The 18,919-nt window shown below is 29.6% G+C and overlaps 1 protein-coding gene across 3 annotated transcripts in view; it reads right to left on the bottom strand.

Annotated features, from left to right (window-relative positions):
• Nucleotides 1-18,919, bottom strand: part of Jupiter (microtubule-associated protein Jupiter) — a 205,500-nt gene that overhangs the window by 8,722 nt on the left and 177,859 nt on the right. The window contains exon 1 of one of the 3 annotated variants that reach the window (XM_014434042.2): nt 13,015-13,205. The exons of the other annotated variants lie outside the window; for them this stretch is intronic. Coding sequence (XP_014289528.1) covers nt 13,015-13,190 — 176 coding nt within the window. The 5' untranslated portion in view covers nt 13,191-13,205. Of the gene's footprint in view, nt 1-13,014; nt 13,206-18,919 lie in introns of those variants that run through there. 3 annotated transcript variants of the gene reach the window in all.

Genomic DNA, 18,919 nt, shown 5'->3' with positions numbered 1-18,919 from the left:
AAATAAATATTATTAAAATCTAATACGTAACTAGTATATTTTTATTTGTTTGTTTCTTTTGTGTTAATGCTTATTTTCTACTTTTTACTATTCGTATTATTTAATAACTGATAAAATACCCAATTATTGACAAGATTTATACTTTTTTTATGGAAAATATTTGAAAATAGGCCCTTGAAGTGTCAACATTCATATGTAGGACAAAAAAAAACATTTACTGGTTCACGGCTTTAACATTTTTGACTAATTATTCACAGAAATTTCTAGCTGATTTACAATGCCTTATTAGACGATTTTAATCAAAAGATTATTTAAAGTTTATTCAACACTTTATTTTTTCAGCCACCAGTTAAAAGTTAACAAAGCTAGTTTTTTTTTTCTATTATAGATGAAGGAATACTTCAAATTAGTTGTCTACGATTGTTATTTTCGGTATGTCGGTGTGTCGCGAATGTTGTGATGTCTTATTTACTGTAGAATTATTTCTTTTTTTAGGTTCAAAATTATTATTGATTAATATGTATTTCCCTTACCTATATTTCTCAATCTATCAATAATCTAGAAACTAAACTTGTCAATCATTCAGTTGAAAATATTTTATTTCTCTTTTTTAGTTGAAATGAAATTGCTAAGCATTTAAGGAATTCAATTTTTTAAAACAATAGGCGATGAATGAGTTAGAAATGATCATTAAATGTTTTATATTTACATTATATATTTTTATGATTCTGAAAACAACTAAGAGATAATAAACGAAGCAAACTTTAAGATTTCTTCAAAATTTTAGATAAAAATGACGTTAAAAGAAAATATGTTAAACATCTCTCTTTTGTGTCCTAATATTTTGGCATGCGTGATTAAAGTTTAGAGTACATACTGCTGTTTTTGTTACACCTGACAAACCTAAGTTGTTTTTTTTTTTTCATTTTATTTTATGTTTGAGATATTTAACAGATTGTACTATAATCTGGAGTTAATTTGTAACAACTCTAATATCTTTAGGAAAGTCTGTAAGATCACTACAGTAAACAAAATAAAACTGTACTATCTTTGGAAAACGTTGAGTTTTAATTTAAAAAATTGTCAGATATAGCACCATTCAAGAAAACCAGCGAAATATATGCTTCAAATAGGAAAGTTTTGAGTATTTATCGTTTAGATGTTTCTGACTGAATATCAAAGAGATTACCGAAGCTAAGTTATACAGTATAAGATAACACCGCGTATGAATAAAACAAAATCTAGATCACATCATCCATACTAAACTTTACACAACGACTTCTGATAGACAACTCTTCCAACCTATACTATGACATAACGTCAACAGCCTATCATAAAGAGCATACAACGTAAACATAGACCAGTGTGTCAGCAACGTTTCTATACTATGTTAATGCTGATCTACAAGGCCCAGAGTGCGGAGGCGAGCGTTCGGTCCACGCCCGAACCAACCTTGGGCAAGGGAGCCGCTTTCCATCTCACTTTTCCTTTTTGTCTTGTTTATCCTTATTGGAGCCTCTATAAGGACATCCTCCCGTTGATTGGTCATCGAATTAGAACACAATAATAAGAGACTATTATTTAAAGGAGCAACAATTTTTATCAGTGCAATATTTTCAGGAAAGTATTCGAGTATTAAGTCCATTATAAATATGAATACCTTTAAAATTTTAAATTAAGTCAAAAATTAACTAAGCACTAAAAAAAAAAAAAAAATACATGACTAATATGCAAAATATTCGGCCTACAAAGGTCGATAACCGTGATTATAAAGATATACAGCCAGATTAATTGCTTGGTTAATAATATAAAATCGTTTATTTAGTAATTTAAAATTTGATTCATTTAGCATGCAACATTTTTTAATGTTTTTCTCTTATCTTATGGTAGGAAAAAGCTATTTCAAAATAACTAGGAGTAAAAGAGCTTTATAAACAGCAATCAGTGATAAGTTTTTCTCAGATCTGGTTATGAACTGTAAAGACACGGGTTCGTTTTACAGGACTTCAAAGAACTTTTAGGGAAATGAAGACATTTACTGTTACTACAATAATATTTTAGACATTTTAAACCATTTGGAAAATATAAAAATAATCAAATGACTGCTAATAAAGATGAATATTACAGTAAATTCAATTTAAGTTAGCAGTCTTATCCCTGGGAATTGTATGTAGAATACTTTAATTCAATCCTAGATTAAATGAAGATAAAAAAAAACGGAAAATGAGATGTTTGGTTGTAAAACATAACACTGTAACATATAACTTTTTTTTACGGATTAAAATTTTGACATAATCGGCTTTTTAGGGTAGATTTTATAAACTGATAAAAGACTTTTTAGGAAATTTGTTTTTATATATTAAAGAACAATGCTGATATTAACTTAAGGTAATATTACTGATCGAAAAATATAATAATTAACAAACATTTATGACCTAACTCCTTAATTTATTAAATAAAACGGAGGCTATGTACTAATACAGGGCACAAAATGTTTGTTTTCTGAATGCTCTAAGCAACCTCCAGCCCCATAATCATGCAGTCCATGCATCAACCACTCAACCCTAATAGACCCAGATAGCCCCAAAAGTACCAATGAACACCAGTTATCAATTCCCTTTCTGGTACAATAACCGCTCGTTTCGGTGGAACAGTTTGATGTAATGTCTCCCTTCTAAGGACTAAACATTGCATTTTGGTTAAATCGGTACAAGGCTGGTGCATAGTAATGACTACTATAATTCATCGGCTTCAGTCCATGAAAAAGGCTAGTAACTGAGGTAGTTTACTATGTTAAAAGAATAAGTAGAGTGTTAAGTAAGTAGACTAACTAGATAGCATAGTATAATATAACCGATGGACATTATCTACTGAGAAGCGAAGCCACCTGAACTCATTTCGTCCTTTAGATACATTAAATTAAATTAAATAAAGATTAAAATAACAAGGAAACTACAGCCAAGAATACAGGTCATCATAACTTCTCGATCATTTTTAATATTTCTATTTCGAGGTAAAAATATAGATTTGAGAATAAATTTTAGCATTTTTATTTTTAAATAAATTTGATTTGCCGTATGAAAATAAGGTTGACTAGGGCGTCCCGTGTATGAAAGGTTTGTGTAAAAAAAAAAAATTTCTGCGCAAGTATGAGCGAAAATAAAGAATGAAATTTAATAAAAGTGATAGTGGGGTTCATTTTCATGCTAACTTCCAACTTTGGGGTGAATAGGACAAGCCGTTTTCGAAATATAGTGGTACTAAGGAAACTAAATTTGTGCATGCGTTAACTAAAAAGTAGAGGATGGAATTTAATAAGAAATAATAAAAGAAAGGGATAAATTGTTTTTTTACTATCTGTAAATCAAAATAAAAACAGGACACAGATGCAAAGTTTAGTCCGAAAAATATGTAAGCTGAAGTTATGAGTTGTCGATAGATGATGATGGTTCTATATATACCGGACAAAATAATGAAAGAAAGAAAGAAAAAATAAAGTATAAATGAAATAATAATAGAAAATATTACAGCAATAAAAATAATTATGCAATATAATATTAATTAAGTAATAGAAAAGTGATTCCATTTTCAGAAATCCTAAAATACTAATTTTTAACAACAAATTTCGACAGGCGGATATTTTCCATTGTCTATGTGTTTTTAATTATTTAAGTAGATCCATTTTTTTTTTTTTATAGGAAATTACAAAAATAGTGATAACTTCAGCACAATCCCATCGAACTACACAAAATGTAGTGACGTATGTAGGCTGGTAAGTTGATCTTACTATCTCTAAATCAAAATAAAAACAGGACAAATGTGAAAAGTTTAGTCTGAAAAATATGAGAGCTGGAGTTACGAGTTGTCGATGGATGATGATGGTCCAACATCCAAAATCAGATTCCACCGAAGAAAAAATACATCGTAATTACAAAGATTTCTAAATATAAGGCTTAAATATTAATCAGAAACCTTAACATTCTCTGACCATTTCTTACATACTTTATGTAGAAAAATTGGTTTATTTCTTTTAGCTATATTATCAATTACACTTTTAGACATTAAAAAGTATCACAGTCTCTAGTGCTTAATCTATAAATTCAAATAATTACTTATAACATTCAGAAAGAGTAGATACAGCAGTTAGTGATTGATCTTTTCTTAAACTATGAGTCAATATGGTCGCTTGGGAGGACTATGAACAATACTGGTTGACCAATCGAAAAAAAAGATTATAGGCCTGGAAGCAGCGACCGCAGGTCGAGAAGAAAAAAAAATATTAGTCGTCAAGGTACACCTGTAACCCAACGGAGACACCGAGGCGATGAATTACCACTTCCCATTATAACACCCACACCGCACAGGAAAGTAAGGCTGGTGTGTTCATAACCAAGAATATGCCATAATATCGAATATCTAGGAAGGATTTCAATATTTACGGAATAAAAAACTTGGTCAACCACAGAAACCATGCAACTTTTCTCAAGTATTTTGGTTGCGTCAACAGACGATAAAGAATAGACAGTTTGTGCACCATATGGACATCACCGTCAAGATAATGACGCCATAGTCTCATGATCAGGAAGCATATGGCTACGAATATGAAAATGGATTCCAACCCACCCGCTGCCTTCGAGGTCGGCGGCTAAAAGATGGCGAAAAACAATATTTATTATATAACTCACCTCAAGTCTAAGTCATAAAAATTTTCCAATTAGTGAAACTACAACAAGTAATTTTCATTTGTTAAAATTGAGAAGAAAAAAATTATTATTGTACCAAGCATTACTTCTCTCCACTTGCTAAGTAATCACACGCTTGCGTGATCAGAATAACATGACTTATTTAATACAATTTACTAAGAAGCATCGAAGCGATAATATTAATTATAGTTACAAATATTAAATGTGGATCATGATCCTGAGATAAATATTTTGTTCAAGCATGTCTGATGTAATATTTTGACAAATAGAAGGCCGACTAAAAGCATGAGAATATGCATTCAAAATACTTATGGCACATAATAATTCATTTCAACGGGGAAAAGTAAGATAAAGGATCGCCTAATCAGGTAAACTAATTACAGAAAAACTCGGTGCAATGCGCGCATCAACTTACTAACCTACATACGTCCCCAAATTTTGTGTAGATCGATAGGATTGTGTTGAAGTTATCATTATTTTTGTAATTTCCCATAAAAAAAAATCTAAAGAAAATAATAAACAACAAATTATTATTTTTCTTTTACTTAAATTGGTTTATTTTGTATAAACTATACGTTGAAAAACATTATATTATGATATTTTCACGGTTGGAGTGGGTTTTTAAAAGTTGAGTGTTAAATGAGCATTGGCTATGTCATTGGTTTAAAGCACAACCTAGACATTGCTTTTTATCATTTCCTATTTAATTAAAAAAATATACTTTCAATGAGGAAATCAAAACAAATTAAAACGCAAATTTTATATATTTCAAGGCATATAAAAGTAAATAATTAAGACTAATAAATTAAGTATCAAAACAGGAGGTTGGCAGTAAATAATATATATAAGAAAAATAGTAAAATCCATAATTTTAAAATTATTGAAATTTTATAAATATTATATATTTCGCGAGAAAAAAAAATTAGAAAATTATGGCATTTTTTGTTAAGTTGAAAAAGTTTTGGATTAGTAGAAAAATAAATTTTTGACATCACTAAGTAGTTAAGGTCGTATGTAACCAACGTAATATGATTTAAAAACAAATAAATTATATTGAAAGACATCCCTTGTTGTATCAAAAGTAAAGAATCTAAAATATGCAAAACATTTAATATCAATGTGAACTAAACTCGACCGTCCACAATTTGCCATTTTCGTAATTATAAAACAGGTTCTGCAGTCTGCATCTGGAGCTTGCATGGGAACGAACGGAAGCAAATTACAAATAGCCTTATTATACATCTATCATATAAATTAACCGCCGATCCATCACGCTATCAAAGCTATATTTAATCGGAAAATGGACCGGACGACACCTTATAACACTGTATTAACCTTCCCACGCAACAATTTCGCAAATGGCCTGTCATTAATGGGATAAGTTTTATCTTTGGTAGCAGAAGGTCATAAGCGAGGCATTTAAGGTTAAGTAGATCCCACAAAACAGATTTATTGGTGCGATGTGTTGAAATCACATTAACAAACATACATTCCATATATAGCGGAAGATAGAGATAAATAAATCGATTATGTTTATGCAAAACCTAGTGATTCAGTATTCGGCCTTGATATCGATAATTCGTTGTTGAAGGTTTCAAAGCAGGTTTGAAGGAGGATTAATTAATCTTTTTCAATATCTGATGGAACTAACAAATCTTCCAACAAGAAACAATTGTAATGATGACCACGCATATCCTTAAGCAACCCACCATTGCCTAATTGAAGGATACCAACTCGAGGAGCTTTCAATATCAACGCAAGGAGAAACAACGATGACAGCCATAAAAATGTTTTCAAACACACCCAACAGCCAATGAGAGAAAGTTTCCGTAAACCGTAATTAATTATTATTGAAAAAGTAAAGTGAGGTGACTTGTGCAATATGAAGAAAGTTTTTAAACACATTTCTTTAATCATTATTAAGTTCTGTTTTCCCATCATAAGCACTCTATAGAAAACAAAAAAAATTCGAAGGTTAAAATCGAATAGGCAGCATTCGAATTCAACTAACACCCATTAATTTATAGTATAAAAAATTAACATCTCAAATAAAGAGAGACTTGGCTGAAATGAAGATTGCTTCCTAATAACTTTCTCCAGCCATTAAGTTTAATTTTCCAATTACATTCACTCGCATCAAAAATTTTATTATTAGGATGCAAACAAAATTGGCAATACGCGAATGCAGCAACAGATAGAAGAAAAAGAAAGCATATGGATAAGCATCCATTTTATTTTTTTTTTTAAGTTCAAGGAAATGAAGACACGAGGTTTTCGATCCGTGAAGATTTTACGTTCATTGGTTAAGGGAATCATCAAAAACCACAACCATGGACTGCGGCTGCGCATTGAAAGAAACCCACAAGAAAAGAACTGAGAACATCGAACCGAGTAATGAGGGAAGGTATAACGAGTTTTTCAAAATTCTTTCCCAGCGCTGATCATTCTTCTAACCTTGCATAATTGGCTTCGCAGAAATGCCGGAAATGATAATCCAACCATAGAAATTGATATAATTCACCCGAATAGTAAAACTAGAATCAAAAAGTCTGAACCTCTAGGTTCGTCAGTAAATATTATTATTTTTTATATTTTGAAGGAGACTAGGGAACCCAAATACAATTATTCATATTTAAATTTTTATTTTTCCAAGATTTAATAATTTGTGTCAAACAGGGTGCTTAACCTTAACCATAGCTTTGTATGTCTTAATTTTTTTAGTTAATTTTTACAAAAATTCTAGGGCATTAAAATACATGTCGTTTTATTATAATATAATGTCTATTTCGATAATGTCCAAGAATTTTTATAAAAAGCCTATGAATACTTTTGCGTAAAGCAGAACTATGAAAAATTATTGTGACATATTATATCTGTCTTCTAAAGTTTTCAAAATTATCTATTTCAAGTTTAAAAATATTCTCAGACTACTCTAACTTTTCCAGATCCAGTACACATCCTGATAAATAAAAATACTCTGAGTATTATACATTACAGTAAACAATGCTCAGAATTGATATGACAGATCGAACTATTTGAAGTAAATAAAACATTCCTTCATTTCTGATTTATTTTATCATGAGTAAAAAAAAATTGGACTAGCCAATAGAATGCTTTATTCACCTTGATCTGTCCCCATCAATCATAACCTTCACATTCAATATACAAACAACCTTCGAATGCACAACAATTAAATGATCAGTTACAAAAATGGCTTATATAAATTGAGAAATATTGTCGAAGATCGAAGAGCTTCAATAACAGCCAGCCACGGACCTGCTTTGGATAACTTATTTTAATTGGACTCCCATCATACGCAATGAATACAATCTCGTCTCGACCTCCAGGATTCGGATTACGCTCCAAGCTGCACGGTCAAGTGTCTGGTATTGTTCAGCTTTAAGGACACTACGACTGTACTGAAATAAAAGGAAGAATATTTTATAATTATACAGTGATATCTGTAGCTAACTGCATCGAAAGCTTTAACAGCATCGATCCTCAATATGAGTCAGAATTCTGACTGAGAGAAATTCCCCGCCACACAATCGATGCTAACAAAAAACGAGTCTCATAGAAGTATATTTACCTTTGTATTAATCACTTTTATTCTGTAAGTGATTCAAAATTTATTACGTAATTATTTTTAGGGTAAAAAAAATAAAAACATTTGCTACATTTCAATACACCTCCTTCAAATACTACTGCTGAACTAAAATTCAACTGACAATTCAGATAATGTCAAAGCGCGGTTTGAAATTTAATTAATTAAAATTAAATATAAAACATTGGGAAACTGTGATGCAAAGGGTTTTTAATATAAAATTAAAATTCAACATCAAAATAAATTATTTAAAATCCCAACAAACTGCCCAATTACATCAGCATTTAAAACGTCACTAATGTATAAAGTTTATTGCGCAATGCTTAAAATACATTAAACAAACAACCGTTACAATTATTGAGTAAGGTAGTATGCACTTTTATTTTATTTTTCTTAATAATAAAACAAGTTGACCTAGAACGAAAGTTACACTTCATGTCTTCACAGCAACAGTATTTCTAATACACAAGTATTGCAGGTGAAGTCAATATAAACCAAATCTGTTTGCTAGTCATAAAATTATTTAATATTTGGATTTAGACAAGGAGTAAGTAATACAACAAACTATATATTTCATTATAATCAATAAATAATTTTAATTGCACAAAAGATAAATCTTGACTTTGGTTTGACAAGATTCTAACTGCAATAACCATAATTTTGTGATAAATTCTTCAAAATTACAATTTCTCCTTAACAGTTGCCAATAGATATAACTATGTCAGGAACTGCTATTAATTGTTATCAACCGATGCATTTTTTTTTTTTTAAGGGAAAAAGAATTTTGCCTTTTTTGTTAGTTAAACCTAGTCAAACCAAGGCAAAGATTTGCTATGTTAGATAAAATTTCGTTCACAGACATCAATTTCAGTTTTTGTATAATTAACAATAACTATATTCCACAATCTTCCGCTTCTTAAGAAAAAAATGCTGATTATGTACAAGTCGGGCGTGGCACGTCAATTGGTCGTAAATCGCTGTTGCCCCAGGGCTGACCCCTGACTCATCCGGCATTCTTTCGACGCCCCGGCGCTTCTTCAGTACAGCACGCGATCTGTCCCATAGCGTTATATATACATGGTTATTCAATAATACTGTAATAATCATTATAACAGATTAATAATAATAATTAATAATAATCAATAATCAGCTGAGTGTATAACACAAATAATTAAAACTTAGTTCTGTCCATTTCACATCCGCAATTCTTACCATATCCTCCTCATGTTTAAAATAATTGTAGTTTACTTCGCTAATCATAATTTGAAACAGAGAAAATACATCATTCAATTAACAATATTCCTAATAATATGAAAAATAGTAAAAACAAATATTTTTAAAAATCTGATAAAATAAATAAATAAAAATTATTTAAAAGTAAAATCTTCATCAACAGTTTATCAATTTTTGACAAAATATCAAATATTTTACGAACATGAACTTTATGTGTGGTGTGATAAATTAACCATAAGTGGAAAGTGGTATAATATCGTATGCACTGTACCAGAGAGAAGTGAAACTATTTAAATTATGGTAGTTAGCAAACCGTAATAATCTCTCTTATAATAGGTCAAAAAGAAAGGCAGATTTTAATAATGCGATCATGTTAATGGAAACATTAATTATAAAAACTAATTGGTATGAAAATTCAGAAATTAATTCTCATTAAATGGTTTTCTTAAATTTGCAATAGGAAAAAATATACAGTAATTTAAAACATATAAAAAAAATTGACACAATTTTAATCATAAAAATTAATTTTTTCACGAAATTGAGATTTAAGGTTCTAAAAGATTTTTGAGGCTAAATTTATATTATATTATTATTTTAAACCCGAACGCACGAAACTCCAGTCAAATTTAAATTAAAGAAATATAATTAAATTTAAAATGCATTAATTTAACTAACTCATCCCTATAAAGTGACTAACCCCATTATGATGTCTCTATGATGTATTTAGAAATAAATAAATATAATACCCATTAGCATTTGAATATTTATTACACTACCCACACACAGGAAATTGACCTGATGAATATTATTTTAAAGCCCATAAACACAATTAGAAGAATGATACGAATATAATCAAAGAAAGATTATCTGAAATAGGATGTTCAATAATAGAGCATTCTAAATCCAATAAACTGAGATAGTAACCAGAAGGAAGCATATATCTCACTAAGATAACTAACAATGAGATACGAGTTTTAATTAGTCCCTAAACGTTCATGATGAGGCAGACTGAATACGGGGTATAACAGATAGATAATGTGTATACAGATATATCAGAGTGCACACACACACACAGACACAAAATCAATAAAGTAGGACTTACTTAAACGATAATTTTTATTCGATAAAATATAGTACATAAGTAAATTTCCTTGAATGAATTGATCTTGGAATAATAACATACAACTCTGAAGATCTTACACATGATATTAATAATTGAAAGTTTTTATAGCTAATAATAAAAAGAAACAATAAACTTATGATGCTCTTCGGTTAAAGCAGTAAGCACTTTGTGCTTAGTGATCTAAGACTTAATGATGGCGACAGCTAAACCCCCAGACTATATACAGGGCCAGAATACTCTCTTTTAAAGTCTGAGTGTGCCACAGTAGGATATCCTGACAGCAGAAGAGAACAAGACAGAACGAACAGAGCGCTTTCTGTACTCGGACTCAAACATAGGTCTTGGAGCTAAAGCCCAATGAGCCAAAATTAAAAATTGTTAAATTTAAATATATATAATTTCGAAATTAAAAAAAAAAATCAGTTATTTAATTGATACATTGTAAATGAGGAAAAGGAGAGTCTAGTGGACAGCAGATTTCGTATGATGTTTTAACTAATGATAATTTTGGATGTAAAAATATACTCTTTTTTTTTTTTTTTTACACACTATTTATAAACTTACAAGGAAATTCATTTGTAGTATCGAAAAACAAATATTCACTTAGGTAACATTGTCAGGGACAGCTATTATTTTAATAAGAAAATAATTTGTGAGATTTGTTAAACTCCCAAGTTAACATAAAAGTTTAGAATCGATGACCATATCGATCTAGGACTTCTGGTAGACCATATCCAGTAACTGCGTCCTTCATCAGATCCGAACTCAGTTACAACGTTCCACGCTTGATGCACACAAAACAAAAGCGAGGTGTATGATATTCTATCCTCATCATTGTATACGAGAAAGTTACACCATGCGTCTACAACTCGTGTGGAAGGAAGAGAGGAGACAAATAAAAAATAATTAAAATTAAAAAACAAGCTCAGCGACTGTAAATTGGAATAGAAGCAATTAAGCTTCATTTAAAGCAATTGAGTTTAAGATTCCTACAGCGGTCACTACCCTTTCTGCAAGGAACATTAGACCCATGATTTTACCACTGAGTACAAGTAGATTGCACCATGAAGAAAAGATTACCTCGAAGGATTCGGTAATCAGCAGTGCGACAGCTGACTCATTTTTACAATTGTAGTTATCTTGTAGAAAGAGAAAACTAATCGAGAATATGCAAGAGAAAAGGGACTTAAACAGGGCATTGTGCCGGCACGCCATCTTGTGTCGTAATTCTCTTCTGTCGAGGGGGTTTCGAGACGACGCTATGGGAACCGCAGCAAACATTAAGAAATTTTATGGATCATGAGGAGCAAGGTCGAGAAATTGATCTAAATGAGTTGCGCCGACACGAACGTTTGAATAAAATCATTTCCGATGATGGGCTAATCGTCTGCTAGATTGGGGAGACGGAATGGGAACCCGACTATTTGTCAAATAGCCCCAAACAAATTTCCCCCCACACGTATCCAAGCAAGTTTGACAGCATGTTGAGACATGTCGCATGCGTAGGATGTCAGCCAGTCAATAGTGAAGGATTTGTGTTACAAGGAAAACTGAATTCATTAAAATATATTAATGAAATAAATCCTATCTATACAATATCCATTTAAAAAGAATGGCAATATATATTTTTTTATTTACATATAAAAGTAATAATATAACAAAAAATTTGAAGAAAAAGAGATCCTGATAGAAAATATTTCTTTTTTATTTTCATAAAATCATACGCAGTAAATCCTAGAAGGTATATTTTGCTGAAAGAAAATAACCCAACAAATAATTGTAATTATCTTGTTAAAAAAAAAAATTAAAAATGGTGCTCATAAAAAGCTATATAAATTTAGTCTCCCATGTTTTCCACCATTAATGAAAAACATAAGAAAAAATTAATAATGTCTGTAACACGTCAATTTATGTTTTGCATGTTAACCTTTAATATTTACATAGTATTCAAGTAAGCTCAAATGAATATAAAAATTTATTTAGAAACTAATATTATAATTTTAGTGAGATACTGAAGAAATTTATAACTAGCATTTATATATATATATATTTAAAAATATAATCACAAAAAGTTATTTTGATTTCGTTAAATTCTGAACCCTGAAAAAGTTAGTAAAAAAATATAAATACAATTGTAAAAAAGTTCTCAAAGCTAAATTCATTAGTTTTTTCACTTCATTGTGATAATTTTTGCTAATCATTATATATTTAAAAATATAATTCCCTATTAATCATCAGAATAAAAAAAAAATCTTAATTTGTCAATGTTACATCATCAGAAGAAAAAAAATATGTTCAATAAATCAATATATCTATCATATTTTCCCAAAAAATACTAAAGAAAAACTTGCCTCTGGTGACTGGGTGTACCATTAAATTCGGCACCAAAGATATCTCTTGACGGTGACTTCATATTTCTGCAGTTGTCGGACGTAGACTGAGCGACCGAAGCATCGTCAACCCCCACCTGCTCCGCTTCTCCCACCCCACTCTCTTTGTCTAAACCGAGGGCTTTTTGTTCCTCCATTTCTTGTCTAGCTCCTTCTTTTGTCTGATAGTTGATAAACAGGATTGTGAATTGTTCTTTCACTAATCAGTCCTCCATGGTATATCTCAAATCGCGTGGGAATGGATGGAGTGGCACACGTATATTGAAAAATAATTCGGAAGCCGAAAATAATATTACTACCATTTTATGAGCCCTATCTATTCGGGTGATCAAATTGTAAGGACTAACTTCGCAGATCTTAGCAGAATACGAAATACATTTATACATTTAAAATTTAATTGGGGAAATAATAAAGGGAAAAATATGATTAAAACTGAGATTTGATAAATATAATCTTGTCATTTTTCTTAAAAATTAATTTCCTTTTATTTATATCCTTTATTTTCTAGTTTAAATAACTCTAAATACTTATTTTTATTTATATTTTTTTTTTCAATTTTCTGATACGCGTTAAAATATTGATCAATCCTAAATTATAAATTTATGTCATATGTAATAATGGGCATCAAAATAATATATTATTATTTATCCAGGTCATTGTGGAATTATTTAATTAAATGATATAACAGTATCAAATAGTTGAACCACCCTAAATAGGTATATATAATATCCCATCAAATACAATTTTAGTGTAATAAAAACTATTTTTTTATAATTTATTTATTTTCCTTTACAGCTGTTTAAAATATATACAACAAGTAAATTTACTAATAGTAATAAACTGACATGATACAAACATGGGGGGAATCTACTCAGTGATAGAACTCCAATCAAAACTGCTTAATCCTAATTTCATAATGAATTTTATTTATCTTTCAGTTTATAAACATTTAGAGATTTTATTAGTTATTATTATTTACATATATTATTTTTTTTTTACTTTTGGTATGAATTTTAATATTTAACACTATTACTTATTGCACAAGGTTGTGGCAGATTGTAATACTAATTGATAAATACAAAATTCCTAATTTCATAATGGAAAATAAATTGGTAACTTACCATTAGTCACAAATTTGATGAAATATACATTACATAGGGAAATTATACAAGTGAATAATGTTCTACATAAATATATAATCTGACATTTCTAAATATCATACTTCCAAAGGAACGATGTTTCTCTCTTAGACAAAACCAAGCATATATATTGTTTCGTCATCCCTGTACAAAACCAAGATATAAATAGGGTAATTGATCATCACAAAGGGATTTTTTTTTAATTTAAATTAAATCGAAAGAAGATGTGAAAAGCTAAGACAATTTTGCCATTTTCTTTAATGTAGTGATTGTTGTCTTCAAACAGTAAATTTATAAGTAATGTCATTTTATTGCTTTATATGCACATTGTGATGTAGCTTAAAAAAAAAAAAAAAAAGAGTGACTGTCCCTGGTTTAATTATTTTATTTCACCTATAACAAAGACTTTAAATAAGACAAAGAACACGTTAAGGACAGATTCTGAGATAGTTGAAGAATTCGATCTAAGTTGATAGTCCATTTTGCCAAATCGCGATAGCAACAGTGGAACCATTCAATGTGAAAAAAATAAAAAAATAAAATAACAATATACTTCGAATAAAGAATAATCCAAAAGTAAAGGAAATATGACCCGATAATGCATATATTTCCCCAGCAGTGAATCATTAATTTTTACAAATATACACATTTATGTAATTTAAATTATAATTTTTCGGGTTTTACTCGAGTTTAACACTTCTTATCTTAACACACCAATAAGCACAACACCACTCGATATACAATATTACATAAAGTATAAGATGACGAAATTACATAAATTTGAACAATGCAGCCATTTTTTTTGTCATATCTGAAGAAGGAAGTTATCTTCTGTTTACCCTTTTGATAAAAGTGTGAGTCAGTAATCTAAGAACTATATTATTCAAAGGGAAAACTGATATCGTAGATGAGGAAATGAACATGGAAATAGGCATCAAGAGGTTTTGATTTACACCTTGCCAGAGGATTCCGGGTTAATGCTTCTGTTTTGGAAGGAGTCGAGCCGAAGTAGGTGAACGGGATGCCATTGCCTATTAAGGTGAAAGAATTCAAAGTTTGACCCCGGTCAAAGACAAGTGCAATCTGCAACCCGGGACTTCCCACGCAACATTCTTGATATCGTTATATCAACACAAGAAGGATTCAGGATGAAAATCTGATAAATATAGGATTTAATACTCATTCTACTTCATTTTCAAACTTCAAATAAGAAAAATTTAATTTAATTTGTTACCATACAGGAAAGTAGGAAATCCGCTATGCAACGCATTCTGAGGACTTACCTAGAACAGAAAGAAAAAACAAATTAAAATAAATAAATCGAAAAATTAATAAAAAATTAAACAAATCTAATTTCTTTATGAAGAACATAAAATATAAAACCAACGGGGTAAAAGAAATTTTGTATAAATGAGGTATACGCAACGTTTCATTGGATCACATGGTTTGGCTTCTTCGCTTATTAGTAAAACCTTGCATGTGCAAGCTAGTTTATGCGAGGCATCCCAAAGCCTATTACAGAACGTCAAGAAAAAATTAGATTAAGTTTTAACTTAAAAACAAAATCGAAGATTCCTTATATAAAATTTCCCACTACTTTACATTAAAATCGAGGGAATAAAAATCCCTGTTCCTATTTCAACTTAAATAACAAATCCTTTGTGAATCATCCAGTTAGGAACGATTACTGAACAGAGAATAATTAAACAAAAAAAAAAGTTTTTTTTTTTTTTTTTAACAGAGTTTAATACCTCCATATACAATAAATCATTGATCCAATTAAAAACTAAATTAACTACTTCATGCATGATTTTTATATAGGGTTAACAGCTCTAATAAAACGATTTCTTATTATTGCAACTCATAAATAAATAGTACAAAAATAATACTAAAAAGAAAAATTTACTTACAACTCAGTAAATTCAGAGAACTTAAAAATCGTCCCCGAAGCTGTGAAACCTCGTAAGTCCGAAAAATCATTTTAGAGAAACACCATAACAATAAGTTGTTTTTAAGGATACTTATGTATTTTTTTTCTAATCTCAAGAATAAAAAATCTTATTTAATTTTTTAAAATGGCATATAAATTAATTCGGAGTTACGAGGTATCGCATCTTAAGCAGCGAAATTTTACATTTAGTTTTTATAAATAGTTGTTTGGTATTTTTTGTTAGGTAGTATAATGAATAAAGAGGAATTTTTGATCAATTTAATGATACATTTATTATATTATAACAAATGATTATTGTACGTAAAATAATTAATTTCTGTAACTATCCTTTATACAGGGTTTCTTAACAAAACCTTTCAATGATATTGCATTAAATTTAATTTATTATTTTATATAAGAAAATCAGGAATTTAATTAAGTTGATTACACACATCTAAAATATTATGAGGTAATGACCAAAAAATTTCCTTTATATATGTATTCTAGTTTATATCATAGATACGATATTAGCTCTTGTAACAGTATCGATTACGGTTTATCACAAACAATCAAAGAACACACCATAATACGTTGGGTATGTCAAATGAATCCAGGTGTATATCTGTTATGTAAACCTATTGTGACAAATAATGATTCTGATTCATAACAGGAAATTCGTACTCGCAATTTATAGTAATATTCCAGATTTTTTAGTTTTATCTATACTATTTTCAAGACTTTTCCGCTTCGACAAATTTTCTTTCAATTCGACAAAGACTTTATTCATATCCACTAAACGTCTCATATATACCTAAAACGTAAGAGTTTATTCCGCCTAAAATAAACAATTATTTCATTAAAATAAAATACATTAATCAATTTTATTCTCTCAATAATAAAAAAAACAATTATTAAAATGCTTTTTCTCTTTGTCTTTAGTGAGTATCGTAGATATTTTTGGAAAATAAAAGAAGTTAAAACAAATAAACAACAAATTTAAGCTAAATACAAAGTACGACTTGCTAAAGCAGTTTCTATGTACGACATGCAATTAATATTTATTTTTTCAAAATACAATACATATTTTTCAATAAAATCAAATTAATTATATGATCAAATACATAATCTTTGTATACTTATGACAGATGTTTTATCTTGAAATATTATTTTTAAATAGTTAAGAAAAGACAGGAAACTACACGTCGATTTCAACTATTACATACAGCACTTACTAGACAAACGGTCTAAACTTCCAACACATTACAAAAGACTGATCTACATGACTGTAATAAGGCCAATCTGGACATATGGGGTTGAGCTTTGGGGCTCCACTAAACCTTCGAATTCTTCTCGTATTCAATCCTTAAAATCCAAAATCCTTCGTTAAATCCTCAATTCTCATTCCTTTGTCACAAATAAAATCATACATAAAAACCTTAATGTTCCCTATGTAACCGATCTAGCCCAAACCACATATCATAACCTTGCATCCTCTTCCATTCCTGACAATCCTTCGAGGCGCCTGAAAAGAGGATGGCCACGAGACCAGCTAATGTACAATTTCATTAGAGTGCTACCAAAGCGTAGTTTCTCTACACGCCTGTAACACTCCAATTTAACTTAGATCAGATTTATTAAATGTATTATAATGTACAGTTGTGTAAATAGCAATAAATAAATATTAAAAAAAAAATAGTTAAAACTAAATTTCCATATTATGAAATTAGCATATATTCATACTATAGCATCGGTTGACGTTTATGATAAAATAAAATGTAACATTAACTAGAAACAAGAAATATACAGCAGTAAAAATAGTTTCTTAATTCATTTCATATTAATGATTCATCTCTATATAGATTTATTTCTTCCTCCAGTGTCGATTCATATTATTTTAGAGGAACATTTTAAAACTTTAAATTCTTAATTCACGATAACTAAAAAATTTTAAAATTAACGACTTAGTAAGTAAAAATTGTAAAATTAAAAATTCATCTACATAAGTATTTTAATAGCCGTAAATCAGAAGAGGTGTTTTAAACCTAAAATAGATAATTGAAGTGTCTAGCACAGACTGCTATCTATTATATTATTCAACAGACAAACATTGATTACATGTCGCGTGATAAATGAATCACATAACAAGTCTTCGATGATTTGTAAGGGCCCATTCTATTTAACACAAAACAGCTATTTAACACACAATCGAACATGAGAGCTTTTGAAATTTAGAGTGGTACAATTTCATTAACTCCAGCTAACTTGTTTCATGTTTTACAAACCTAAGAAAGCAGTGGAGAAAAAAAAATTGTTAACTAAGCTTTTCTAAATTTATGGGATACTTGGAAAGCCTGGCGCCAGTAAGGCGCCACTGACTGCTTGGGCCTGAAAGTATTAATGCACCAGTCTCTCTTAAGGGATAATCCTGCAGCCTGTTAACAATCTTCAACTAATTACTCTGCTCTTTATGAATTTAGGGCATGGAAAACTCTTAGTAGCTGCAAAACAAGTATAATTTCGTTATAACAATAGACAATTTAAACAGAAAATATTGTATCAGACGTATGCACGTCTTTATTTTTTGGGTTAAAATAGGAAAACTCTGGTGTGATTAAAAATGTACTTTTTAAATAAATCCCATAATCTAAGAGATCGATTTTTCCCCCCTATATCAAACATGTTTTTAAAATACGTACCATTAATACAACGTAGAAGCTTCAATGAGTAAATTAACATAGTAGGAAAATTCACATTTTCAATTTTTTATTTAGTGGTGAAAAACATGTGTTGTTTATAT

The sequence above is a fragment of the Halyomorpha halys genome, unplaced genomic scaffold (assembly GCF_000696795.3).
Source record: "Halyomorpha halys isolate HHAL.00 unplaced genomic scaffold, Hhal_1.1 Scaffold1289.1, whole genome shotgun sequence".
NCBI classification, from domain to species: domain Eukaryota; kingdom Metazoa; phylum Arthropoda; class Insecta; order Hemiptera; family Pentatomidae; genus Halyomorpha; species Halyomorpha halys.
This window is presented reverse-complemented; position numbering and strand designations above follow the sequence as displayed.